Source organism: Solanum stenotomum, chromosome 4 (genome assembly GCF_019186545.1).
Source record: "Solanum stenotomum isolate F172 chromosome 4, ASM1918654v1, whole genome shotgun sequence".
In the NCBI taxonomy this organism is placed as follows: Eukaryota; Viridiplantae; Streptophyta; class Magnoliopsida; order Solanales; family Solanaceae; genus Solanum; species Solanum stenotomum.
The window spans coordinates 25,684,359-25,697,790 of NC_064285.1; the positions used below are offsets into that span (position 1 = coordinate 25,684,359).

A 13,432-nucleotide genomic window follows, 5' to 3' on the forward strand; every position below is an offset into this window, starting at 1 on the left:
CATCTGTTAAAAGTTTTGAATTAACAAAATAATGAATGTGAGTTGTAACATTCATTTTTTGTTTTAATTCTACGTTATAGGATTTTGAAAGAGGCTTTTTAATTCATGAACCTATAATAAATTCTATTTAATTAAAAATCTTTTTCTTGCAAAACTTTTGTCCTATAAATTGAGTTTCTTTTGGTTGAAAATATAAGCATTCAAACAAAACTACTTTCCCTTGAAAAAACACTTGTGAGACATTAATCAAAAGATTAAATCACCAATTCAATAATAGAAGAGAAACATTCTTGAATGCTACTTGTTTTGTGGCTTAGTTGAATCCCGAAGATAGAGTTATTATTTATTCTTCCGATTGCTCGTGGGAGAGACTCCAACTATCTTCAAGAAATGTATTAACGTGCCTCTAAGCCAAGCAATTTTTGTTTTGGATTCCTTGTATTTTTATCATTCTTGTTCATTTGTTTTAACAATCCACATCAATAACAAACAGTGTTTCAAATTTGCCTAATTCTAATTTTGAAATATTTGATGGCAAAGACTTTCCTAGATGGCGTGGAAAGATGGAATTCTTTTTAAGACGATTAAAGTTGACTTATGTTCTTGATAAATCTTGTCCTGAGGCTCCTAGTTCTGAGGTAGCAACGAACAAGGCTACTTTAATTAAAGAACAAATTGCCAAATGACAAGATGATGATTACTTATGGAAGAATTATATTCTTGGAGAAATGTCCAATAAATATTACGATCAATATTATATTAAGTGCAAATTTGCTAAGGAGATTTGGGATACTCTTAAAAGCTATTCATTTAGCAGAAGAGGCAGGTTCAAAGAAATTTCTTGTTTCAAATTATATGGAGTTCAAAATGGTTGATGACAAGTCAATCACTGAGCAAGTACAAGAATTTCAACTTATAGCTAATAAAATTGCTATAGCTGGAATTGCTCTTGATGAAAACTTTCATGTTGGTGCTATTGTTTCAAAATTTTCTCCATCTTGGAAAGAGTACAGAAGCAAACTTTTACACAAGAAGGAAGATTTTACTCTTGAACAATTATTGCAGCACTTGCAAATTGAACAAGAGACACGATATCGTGACAATAACATCTTGAAGGAACCCATCATGAAACCTCATGTTGTTGAAGAAAAATCGATCAAGAAGGAACCTCCCAATAATAAATTTTTGAAGGCAAAGAAGAGTAAAAATTTCAAGCGTACTAATTCTAATTCTAAATCGAATGAATGCTATCATTGTCATAAAATTGGTCACTACGCACATGATTGTAAAATTCTTAAAGCTAAAAAGAAGAAAGAAATGGCAAATAACAATACAAAAAATGAACTGATGGCAATGGTCACAGAAGCATTTGTAGCGGGAGATCAAGTAGAATGGTGGATAGACACTGGTGTAACACGTCATTTATCAGGTAATCAAAATTCTTTCACGACCTATGAATTTGTGGGGGGCGATAAATTTTTGCATATGGGAGACTCATCCTCTGCTAAGGTTGTGGAAAAAGGAATTGTTGAACTGAAATTCACTTCCGGAAAGATGGTCATATTGATAGACGTATTGCATGTTGTTGATATTTGAAAGAACTTGGTGTCAGGTACGTTTCTTTCGAAGCATGATTTTAAAATGATTTTTGAGGCAGATAAATTTATTTTGTCTAAACAAGGCATGTTTGTTGGAAAAGGTTATGCTACAAATGCAATGTTTAAACTCAATATTGAAAATGAAAATATTTCTGCTTATGTTGTGGAGTCTCTAGATTTATGGCATGAAAGTCTTGGTCATGTGAATTTTAGATCCATTCAACTTATGGTGAAAAATGGATTAATTAAAGACTGTGGAAAGGATCATGTTGATAAGTGTATTACTTGTAGTAAATGTAAAATAACAAAGAAACCTTTTAAGTTTGTTGAAAGGATATCCACACTTTTGGAGTTAATCCACACTGATATTTGTGAGATGGATTGTTTATCACGCATGGAAAGAGATATTTTATCACTTTCATTGATGATTACTCAAGGTATACATATGTCTTTCCATTAAAAACAAAAGATGAGGCATTTGAGACTTTCAAAACATATAAAGCAGAAGTTGAAAATAAATTGAGTTTGAAGATCTGACAGAGGTGGAGAATATTTAAAATCATATTTTATTGATTTTGGTGAAAAAGAAGGCATTGAGAAACAATTGACTATGTCTTACACACCACAACAAAATGGTGTAGCAGAAAGAAAAAAATAGAACTTTCATTGAAATGGTTAACTCTATGCTTTACGGATCTGGTATCACTCAAAATTTGTGGACTGAAGCCTTATTTTCTACGTGTCATATTTTGAATCGAATTCCTTCCAAGAAACATAATTCATCGCCGTATGAACTTTGGAAGAATCGAAAGCCAAATATAAATTATTTTAAAGTATGGGGTTGTTTGGCTCATGTTAAATTACCAGATCAACATTTAACTAATATTAGCTATAAAGGAGTAGATTGTGTATTTATTGGTTATTCACAAACCAGTAAGGCTTATAGATTTTTGAATCTTGAGACCCCAAGCCCTCACACAATTATTGAATCGTTGCATGCTAACTTTTTTGAGCATATATTTCCTAAGAAAAAAGAATCTTTGGAACAAGATACAAGTTCTTCTATATCTCCTCTTAAAAGAAAAATAATTGAGCCTTTGGAAGAAAGTCAACCAAGACGTAGTTCAAGATCAACCAAACCAAGAGCCTTTGGACCTAATTTTCAACTATATTTAGTTGAAAAGGATCCTGAAAGTTATCCTGAAGCAATGTCTTCACATGATGCTTCTTTCTGGCGTGAAGCTATTGATGATGAAATGCACTCTATTATGTCAAATAATACACGGATTTTATCAGACCCCCTCCTGGATGTAAGTCTATTGGTTGTAGATGAATCTTTAGAAAGAAATTAAAATTTGATGGTACCTTAGATAAGTACAAAGCTCGCTTGGTTGCAAAAGGTGAAAAATATTGATTATTTTGATACCTTTGCACCTGTAGCTCGAATGACTTCTGTTAGACTCTTGATTGCTTTAGCCGCAATTCATAGTCTGATAATACATTAGATGGATGTGAAGACTGCATTTCTGAATGGAGATCTAGATGAAGAGGTTTACATGAAACAACCAGAAGGATTTATCGTTCCTGGTCAAGAACACGGAGTTTGTAAGCTTCTTAAATCTCTTTATCGATTAAAACAAGCTCCAAAACAATGGAATGAGAAATTTAGAAGAGTAATGATTTCTAATGGCTATTCAATCAATGGTGGTGATATTTGCATATTTAGCAAATTTCAAGAAAAATCTGGTGTTTTAATATGTCTTTATGTATATGATATGTTGATCTTTGAAACTGATAATGAAAGAGTCAAAGAAACAAAATTGTTTTTAGCTTCTCAATTTGAAATGAAAGATCTTGGAGAAGCTGATGGAATTTTGGGCATTAAAATCATGAGATCATCGAATGGCTTGACTCTTACTCAATCAAGTTATATTAAGAAAGTTCTAAAGAGATTTGGTCACTTTGACGACTAACCTGCTCCTACACCATGTGATCCTAGCATCAAACTAATGCGGAACTCTAGTGATATTCTTGATCAACTGACATATTCCCAGATTGTTGGGAGTCTTATGTATGCCATGAATTGTACCAGGCCGTATATTGGTTACGCAGTAGGAACTTTGAACAAGTTTACTAGCACTACAAAAAAATGCTTGAATAGCGGGAGTTTAAAAACGGAGGTCAGTTCCAACCCCCGCAAATTATATTAAATAATGGGGGTTTTCTAAACTGACGTAAATATAAATATTTAGCAGGGGTTCAAAACCTTCACAGATCCCAAAAAAAAATAGCGCCAGCAACATTCCCGCTTTTCTTTTGGTTTCCCTCAATTTTTCTAGTAAATATTTTTCATATCTCAAAAACCTTTCTCACTTTTCAGTTCACAAGTTTTGACTCTTTACTACTTTTCTTAATATTTCTTCTTTGCAATTTGATCACAATCAAAGAGTTCTTGTTTGCAGCTTCTCCACACAATCTGGTACACAACTTTATGTTTATCTTTCAACAAAATAATTGCTATTTTTTGAGTTTGATCAAATTTTGATATGAGAATCCCAAATTTTTTTATGGGTATCTCAAATTTTGATATGGGTATCTCGAATTTTCATATGGGTATCTCAAATTTTGTATGGGTATCTCAAATTTTGGTATTGGTATCTCGAATTTTGATAGATTTATATTTAGTGCTCGTTTGAATTTGAAATTTTCACAGATGGGTTCAAAATCTGTGAAGGTGCAGTATGTTCTTGAGAAGGGTTCTCATTTGTGGAAGATGTTTGTTCCCTTATTTTCACAAATGGGTTTCCTATCTACTGATTCGATTTCATTCTTATTTTTTCTTGTGATTGTGATTTTGCAGTACATTAATGTATTGATTGTTTTAGAACTTAAGACCATTGTTTTGACTTATATTGACTTAGATTTTTTATGAGTTGTAACTTTTACCTTATCTCCTTATATTTTGATTATGGCTGATTGAAATTATGTAAGTTTAGATAGTCAATCAATTGAGCTAATAAGATTTATCTAGATGTAAGTGATATGATCTATTGAAAATGAGTTTTCATTTTTTTTTATGTACTTTGATGTATAGGGTTGAAAATTTATCTCGGTTATTTTTTATGGTTTGATATTAGATGGAATGATAACATTGTAGAATTAAATGTTCATTATATATAGTCATTTTTGTGTTGGTTGTTGGTAGAGTACTATACCTAGAAGTACTTTTTGTTTCAAAATCTGTTTTGAAGGCTCTACCATATGATATGTTGATAATTTATGGGAGGAACGTCTTAGTGTTGATTCTACTTTGAAGTTTGAACCAACTCGAGTGGTTGTTGTATTTGTTTGCTGAAAAAAAAATGAATTATGATAAATTTTGTTGGTACATAGCCACCGCACAATGAGATTTGGATGTGTTTTAGTTTCCAATTAGGTAGTTAAAGTTACAAGATTCATATTTATTGTATTGCATCTATTCCATAAGCTATAAGTTCCTCATTCTTTTGGTTATTTTAATGATTTGTTGAATGAAACTTTTGTCGTATTACAAGTTTATTTTGAATATGATTTTATACATTTTTAGTACATTTATAAGACAATGTCTCATCATTAACAGGGAGGATTTGGCATCAAGTGTGAGTTTTGTTATGAATTCTTTGATTTTGTGTTCTTTGTTAATTAATTTTTATTCTCATCAAGTGATGCTAATGGACACTCATTTTCTTACTCATGAAATCTTATAGGTGATATTCTTGCACGTTAATCTATTTTTTCAATGGATAAGTCTTGGATTGGAATGCCAAGAAACACATCGGAGTATTTGCTTGGTTTGAATCAATTTCTAGATTTTGCATTTAACAATGGAGCTATAGGAGATAAAATTAAATGTCCATGTCCTAAATGTGGTTTTGGAAAGTGGCAAACTAGAAATATAGTGTTTGACCATTTGATCAACAAGCCGTTCCCAAAGAATTATGTCACTTGGGTTATGCATGGAGAAATGAATGTGTTTCCTAATTCGAGAAACATAGAGACCACTCAGGCTACACCACCCATTGAAAATCCAATAGAATTATTGGTTAATGAAGCATTCGGGGGCTTAAGGCATGAGGGTGTTGATGTAGGTCCATCACCGGTAGTGGAAGAAGAAGAAACATTACATGATACGCCTGCTTTAAATAAGAAAAATTTATTTGAGTTGCTTAAAGATGGAAGTCAAGAATTGTATGAAGGCTCCAAGTACTCAAAGTTGGAATTTTTGTTAAAGCTTTATCACATTAAGTGTTTGTCTGGATTAAGTGATAAGGGAATGACTATGATCCTAGATCTACTTCGGGATGCATTTAAATTTGCAAAGATCCCTGATTCTTTTTATGAGGCCAAGAAAACCATAAATAAGTTGAGTCTTGATTATATCAAAATAGATGCTTGTCCAAATGATTGCATGTTGTATTGGGAAGATGATGTTAACGCCGAGACATGTAAGTATTGTCACACTTCTAGATGGAAGCCAGAGAAGAAGAGCAATACAGATCATACACCGACCACAAGTAAGAAGAAAAAGAAGAAGCAAAAGAAGAACCCTGCAAAAATTTTGCGATACTTTCCCTTAAAACCAAGATTGCAAAGATTGTTCATGTGTTCTAAAATTGCAGAGCATATGAGATGGCATGCAAAGGATGATAAAAAAGATGGAACCCTACGACATCCTAGAGATGGTGAGGCATGGAAGAAGTTTGATACAACTTTTCCTGAATTTTCTTCTGATCCTCGAAATGTCCGATTAGGCCTAGCTAGTGATGGTTTCAATCCTTTTGGGACAATGAGTACTAGTCATAGCATTTGGCCTGTTATTTTGGTTCCATACAACCTTCCTCCATGGTTGTGTATGAAACAACCAAATTTTATCCTCTCAATGATTATTCCAGGTCCACGTGCACCAGGAAATAATATAGATGTATACCTCCAACCCCTTATTAAGGAGTTGAAAGAGTTGTGGAGTGATGGTGTTGACACTTTTGACTCATCAAAGAATGAAATGTTTAGAATGCGAGCGGCTCTTATGTGGACAGTTAGTGACTTTCCTGGACTTGATAGCTTATCTGGTTGGAACATACATACTGGTCTTGCATGTCCCTCGTGTAATTTTGACGCAGAACCTTGTCGACTTCCTCATAGTAGAAAGTGGTGTTTTATTGGCCATCGTCGATTTTTGTCTAGAAATCACAAATTTAGAATGATGAGGCATCGTTTTGATGGAACCGTGGAAGAGAGGACCCCTCCAAAGAAGTTATCAGGATCAGATATTTTTCAACAAGTGAGAGATATCAATGTCACATTTGGAAGACCAGCAGAGTTGAATCGTAAAAGAAAACGAAACAAGCAAAGAAATGATGATGAAGGTGGAACTCAACAATGGAGAAAAAAAAGCATCTTCTTTGATCTTCCATATTGGGAGTCTAATTTGTTGCGCCACAATTTAGATGTTATGCATATTGAAAAGAATGTGTTTGACAACATCATATATACCTTGCTAAATGATAAAGAAAAATCAAAGGATCATATTAAGGCTCGAAAAGATCTACAAGACATGGGTATATGGCGCGATCTATGGCCGGATGAGAATGGTGAATGTCGGCTTGGTGCATTTACAATTCCAAAGAAGAAGAAATTGGCCTTCCTCAAGACTTTAAAGAATATCTTAGTGCCAGATGGTTATGCAAGTAATATATCTCGTTGCATTGATTTGGATAAAAAAAGAATATTTGGATTAAAGAGTCATGATTGTCATATCCTCATGCAACAGTTGTTACCGATAGCAATTCGCAATGTTCTTCCAAATCAGGTCGTTGCAACTCTGGTAGAGTTTTCTTCCTTTTTTAGGCAGCTTTGTATGAAGATCTTAACCATCTCTGACCTAGAAAAGCTACAAAATCGAATTGTAGAAACCTTGAGTCATCTAGAGATATTGTTTCCCCCTTCATTTTTTACTGTAATGATTCATCTGACTGTCCATCTAGTTGATGAAGTAAAACAAGGTGGGCCTGTACATTATCGCTGGATGTATTTTGTTGAAAGGTAAAAAAATTCTTATTCAAAATTATTGAATTGAATCTGGAATAGAATTTAAATTTAAATAAGTTTTCTAACACTTCATTATCTTGATCATAGATTGTTAGGTCATTTTAAGTCTCTCGTACGGAACAAATCTCAATCAGAAGGCTCAATAGCTGAGGGGCATAAGGTTGAAGAAGTTCTAACTCTTTACTCTCGTTATTTTGACGAAATTGAGTCAAGGTTGAATCGACCTAAACGTGTAAACGATGAACCAAATCATAATGAAGCTTCTGGAAAGTCATCTATGTTTCCACAACAAGGTAAACCTGTTGGAGGCTCCACAATAGAACCATTGACTACTTTAGAGAAAACTCAAGCTCATCGATATGTGTTACTTAATTGCGCAGCAGTGCAGCCATTCATTGAGTATGAAATTTAAACTGATTTTGATTTTTACGAAATGTGTAGAATAATCAGGTAAAAATTTAATATATGTAACAATTTTGTAGTGAATTCAGACAGCACATTAAAAGAAGTACAAGAGGTCGAAGAGTTTCAACAACAGAGGTAGAGAAGAGAGTTAGTAAAGAGTTTCCTGATTGGTTTCCTAAGCGAGTGAGTAAATAATTTTAGAATGTTTGTTTTGAACATATTTATTTGTCAATTTAGTATCTCTGACAGATATATTATGTTTGTTTAGATTATGAACCCAGATATCGCAGAAACTATCTCTGATGATATGAAGTTTTTAGCACAAGGTCCTGCACAAGATGCAAGAAGATTTAGTGCTTATAACATTAATGGATTCAAATTTCGAACTTTATCTAGAGAACAAGGATCAAAAACTCAAAATAGTGGAGTTTTTCTTATCTCTGACACTTCTTGTATTGCGTCTAGTGTAGATAGGTGTGCAAGACAAGCGGACCTGCCATATTATGGAAAGTTAGAAGAGATTATCGAGCTTAATTATTATGGCAGGTTCAAAGTTATTCTTTTCAAGTGTCTATGGGCTGATACTACTCGAAATAGAGGGTACAAAACAGATGCTTGGAAGTTTAACTGTGTCAATTTTTCTAAATTGATTCACACTGGTGATCGCGAGGATCATGATCCATATATTGAAGCATCACAAGCAAATATGGTCTACTATGTTGATGATGAGACTGATAAAGAATGGAGTGTCGTTGTACATCTAAAGCCAAGAGATTTGTTTGAAATGGGAGAGGTTGATGAAGAGGATCTGTACGAGAATGAGCCATACCAACAACAAGAATTTGGACAATTTTTTGATGATGACTACGAGAATATCCAAATTGCAATAGATGAGAATATGAATGAATGAAATAGCAAAGATTTGGACAGTATTTTGCATTTTGAGCTGTTTTTTAAGAAGTTTTTAGTTGTTGGCTCTTCTCTTTTTAGTTTCTTGTATTATGTGTTTGACGCTGCAATTTCTGCAATATTTTAGTAGCTGTTTTTTCTACTTTTAGCTGTTGTTATTTTGTGTTTGAAACTGTAGTGTTTACAGTTTTTGGCTACTATTTTGTTTCTTTTTGGTGCTGAATTTTTGTGTTTAAAGTTGTTTCTATTGTGATTTATCTACTATTTTTTCAATTTTTAGTTGCTGATTTTGTGAGTTTTAAGCTGTTGTTTCTGCAGATTTTTTGTTGTTGTTTTTTTAGTTTCAGGTGCTTATTTTTTATGGTTAAGATGTAGTATTTGCAGGTTATTAGTTGCTGATTTTGTGAGTTTTAAGCTGCTGTTTCTGCATATTTTTTATTGCTGTTTTTTTAGTTTCAAGTGCTTATTTTTTATGGTTAAGATGTAGTATTTGCAGGCTATTAGTTGCTGATTTTGTGAGTTTTAAGCTGCTGTTTCTGCAGATTTTTGTTCCTGTTTTTTTAGTTTCAAGTGCTTATTTTTTATGGTTAAGATGTAGTATTTGCAGGTTATTAGTTGCTGTTTTTTGGCGTTTTAAGCTGCTGTTTCTGCAGATTTTTTATTGCTGTTTTTGCAGTTTTTAGATACTATTTTGTTGCTTTTAGGTGCTGAATTTTTGTGTTTTAAGTTGTTGTTTCTACTGTGATTTATCTACTACTTTTTCAATTTTTAGTTGCTGATTTTGTGAGTTTTAAGCTGCTGTTTCTGCAGATTTTTGGTTGCTGTTTTTTTAGTTTCAGGGGATTAAGATGAAGTTTTAAGCTGTTGTTTTTGGCTGAATCTTTTTTAACTTCTTATGAAACTAATTGATTCATGCTACAGGATTTGAAATATATTGAATTGCCAGCATGCCAAAGTTCAAGCGTTTACAGAAAAAACAAAACTCAAATCAATTAGTATCTGATTCTCAAGGTGCGGAATCAACACATTCATTTCTCCAATCAACATCATGTCTGCCACCACATCAGACCACATCATTTCTGGCCACAACACATTCAGTCCCACTATTTCAGCCGACATTGCAGGCGCCTCCAATATTTCAGCCTGCATCACAGTCATCTCAATCAGTTGACTCGGCATCACATTCAGCTACGATGGATCAACTTATGTCACAACTGGCTCCGACAGCTTATCCTACATCACAACCATCTCATTTAGTTCACTCGACATCACATCCGGCTTCAACAGAACAAGACTCGTCACAACAAGTTCCAACAGTTCAAGCACCATTCAAAAAGCGTATTGGGCGTGAATCACAGTCATATTGGACTGTAGAAGCAATAGGTAAATAATTTTGAGGATCAGCGCATATTTAATAACCATTATTTGTTTCTCTCATTGCTTCAACTTATCTTTGTTTTTATTGCAGATTCAGAAAACAATGTCAAAAGGCTCAAAGTAAAAAAAACAGATGTGCTTAATTTATCAGGTGATGAACTTATTGTGGTTAATTTTGATTACCTGAATGAACCATTTGGAGAGGCTCGTAGCCTTCTTTCAGGCTTTTGTGGAATTTTAGCATGTGATTGCTCTTTATTTCCAATCAACTTTGAGAAGTGGTCGAGTGTGCCTATGTCATACTTAAATCGTGTCTTCGATCAAATTATAAAGGTATAAGCTTACAACTAGACTCTTACTCTATTTTACTTTTTGGTGAGAAAGATAATTGGTAATTTCAATATTATATTTACAACCAATAGATAAGCTAACTAATTTTTTTTTTCTTGAAGCCCAAGTTCTCCTTTAAGACAACAGAGTCAAATGCGCGGCAACATATTTATAAATCTATTGGAAAGAAGTGGGCTGCAAATAAGAACAACTTGTGGAAGTTAGTTGAAGACCCACTTAAAAGTAAGGTTGAGATTATTGATAATGTGCCAGATGGAATTCCACGAGATCAATGGATTTCTTTTGTTGATTACCAATATAAAGATTCAACAAAGGTACTTATGTTACTGTTTTTACTAGTCTTTATTATCATGTAACTATTTGATTTTTTGAATTACGTTTTGTATATTTTTTATAAGGAAATGCGTAGAAGAAATACTGAAAATTGGAAAAAACAGACTATTCCACACATAGGTGGCTCCAAAGCGAATGCTACAAGAAGGGCAGAAATGGTGATTAGCAAATTAACTTATTATGTATTCATTTTTAGTAGTAAACTATTCTTATTTGGATTTTTTATTTGTAGATGGCTGAAACAGGACAAAGACCTGGACGAGCACAAATATATATTGCTACTCATAAAAATAAAGATGGAGTATATGTTAATGAAGCTGCAAAAGAAATATGTGTAAGTTTCTTCATGAATTCTAATTGTATTTCAACAAGATAAAAAAAAAAGATAGGGCAATAGTTGTGAACTAGTTGATTAATTGATGGAGGTTATATAGACTCAATTCTTTGCTATTTAATTGTATTATGATGGCTTGTGGCCCCGTACCTCTAACTACTCATGTTCTTACGTGTACATATAAGTAGTTTTTATCTTTGTCTTTACTAAGGTGATTCCAATATTACTGCTTGTTTATTTGCGGCATTGATTTTGTATGTATAGGAAAAAATTGAGCTAACTTTGAGCCAAAGTACCATGGATGAGTCTCAAATTTCGCCAAATGATGCTGTTGGTAAGGTTTTAGGAAAAGAGCACTCTGGAAGGGTTAGATGTTTGGGATTAGGAGTTGTCCCAAGTAAAGTTTTTAAACAAGTAAGACCGCATTTTGGTGGTGCAAGTGCTTCAAGTAGTGAAGGCTCATGTTCGTCCCAATGCCAAGAAAACCACAATCAAATGATGAATGCTTTTAAGGCGTATATGATAATGAAAGAAGGGATGATACCAGAACAATTTGCGGGGTTCTTTGCTTCTCCTTCGACAAATTCTTCTACAACAACTGTAAGTAATGTTCTTACATTTCTATTTTCATTTGATTTGTATATTGCTTCTCCTTTCTTTAATGCATTTTTTGTTGACATATATTAACTGATGATAAGTATAGTTTGAAACATAATATTTGCCAAGGATTTTACATTTTTTCATATCACTTAATTAATTTTATACTTTATTTTTTTATGTAGCCAAGTGATGCTGCTAGTGAACCAATTCCGCCTGTGCACACAAGAAGATCATGCAGTGGTGATAGTAATCCTAGCCATGACAACCGTTGATTATATTGTAGTGAACCAATTCCGCCTATATTCTTAGCTAATTAATTTGATGACAAGATTGTGTGATTGGAGGGGATGTTAAAATGTTGGATTGGATATTTTGTGTTTAGATTTAGTGTTTGATTTTGATGAACATATTTGATGTTGACAATATCATTTTAGCGACTAATGATAATGCAATATTTTTGTGACTTTATGATATGCCGTTAAAGAATATATATTACTTCACCTTGAGACATATTTTGGATTTGATTATGGTCTATAGCTTAATTAGTGATTCTATAAATAATATATGATTAAAAGTATATTGAATGAATTGTAGAGCTTATGCGATTGCTCAGATCTTTCAATATAAGCAATTGCAAATATGTGGAGGTTTTAAACCCCCGCTATTTGTAACTAAAAAAATAATATCAAAAGATTTAATTTTAAATTAGCGTGGGTCGACCTCCGCAAAGTAACCCCCGCTAATTGATTGTGGGGGTCAAAGAAAAACTGCCGCAAATTGCTTGCGACAACTCTTATTGTGGGAGCTTTTACAGCTGCCGCAATACTAGATTGCGGGGGTTTTAAACCCCCACAAACCTTAAAATTAGCCCCCGCTATTTAAGCATTTTTTTGTAGTGTAGTAATCCTGGAATTGAACATTGAAATGCCTTAATTCGTGTTTTAAGATACTTGAAGGGTACAATTAATGTTGGCCTACATTATTCTACATTTTCAGTTGTTCTTGAAGGTTATAGCAATGCTACTTGGAATTCTTATCCGAATGACTCTAAATCTATTAATGCTTGGATTTTCACTTTGGCTGGAACAACGATCTTTTGGAAATCAAAGAAGCAGACATGTATTACTCACTCAACCATGGAGTCAGAATTTATAGCTATGTCTTCTGTTGGAGAAGAAGCTGATTGGCTGCGATCTATGTTGATAGATATTCCTTTGTAGAGTAACTAGTACCACCTTTAACTATTTATTGTGATAATCAAGCTGCTATATTTCGGGCTTCAAGTGATTGCTACAATGGCAAGTCGAGACAAGTTTGTCTCAAACATAATCATGTGAGAAGATTATTGGAGGAAGGCGTGATATCACTTCAATATGTGAAGCTAGTTTTAATTTAGCGGATCCTTTGTCTAAAGGATTAGGCAAAGAATTAGTGGTGG

At 33.4% G+C, this 13,432-nt stretch overlaps 2 protein-coding genes across 2 annotated transcripts; both read left to right on the plus strand.

Annotated features, from left to right (window-relative positions):
• The first annotated feature begins 5,376 nt into the window (after positions 1-5,376).
• Positions 5,377-7,484, plus strand: LOC125861383 (uncharacterized). Its single transcript, XM_049541297.1, has 2 exons — positions 5,377-7,324; positions 7,408-7,484. Exons 1-2 carry the CDS (start codon positions 5,377-5,379, stop codon positions 7,482-7,484), a joined length of 2,025 nt encoding a protein of 674 aa, XP_049397254.1.
• Positions 7,485-10,192: 2,708 nt separating this feature from the next.
• Positions 10,193-13,214, plus strand: LOC125861384 (uncharacterized). Its single transcript, XM_049541299.1, has 7 exons — positions 10,193-10,382; positions 10,468-10,709; positions 11,126-11,218; positions 11,293-11,394; positions 11,659-11,994; positions 12,177-12,240; positions 12,991-13,214. The coding sequence occupies exons 1-7, from the start codon at positions 10,193-10,195 to the stop codon at positions 13,212-13,214; spliced, it is 1,251 nt and encodes a 416-aa protein (XP_049397256.1).
• The last annotated feature ends 218 nt before the right edge of the window (positions 13,215-13,432 follow it).

Coding starts and splice junctions, on each gene's coding strand:
- LOC125861383 (XM_049541297.1), top strand. CDS start 5,377: ATGGATAAGTCTTGGATTGGAATGCCAAGAAACACATCGGAGTATTTG. Junction 7,325..7,407: donor AGTGCCAGATGGTTATGCAA/GTAATATATCTC, acceptor CTCATGCAACAG/TTGTTACCGATAGCAATTCG.
- LOC125861384 (XM_049541299.1), top strand. CDS start 10,193: ATGGATCAACTTATGTCACAACTGGCTCCGACAGCTTATCCTACATCA. Junction 10,383..10,467: donor TTGGACTGTAGAAGCAATAG/GTAAATAATTTT, acceptor TTTTTATTGCAG/ATTCAGAAAACAATGTCAAA. Junction 11,219..11,292: donor CTACAAGAAGGGCAGAAATG/GTGATTAGCAAA, acceptor TTTTATTTGTAG/ATGGCTGAAACAGGACAAAG.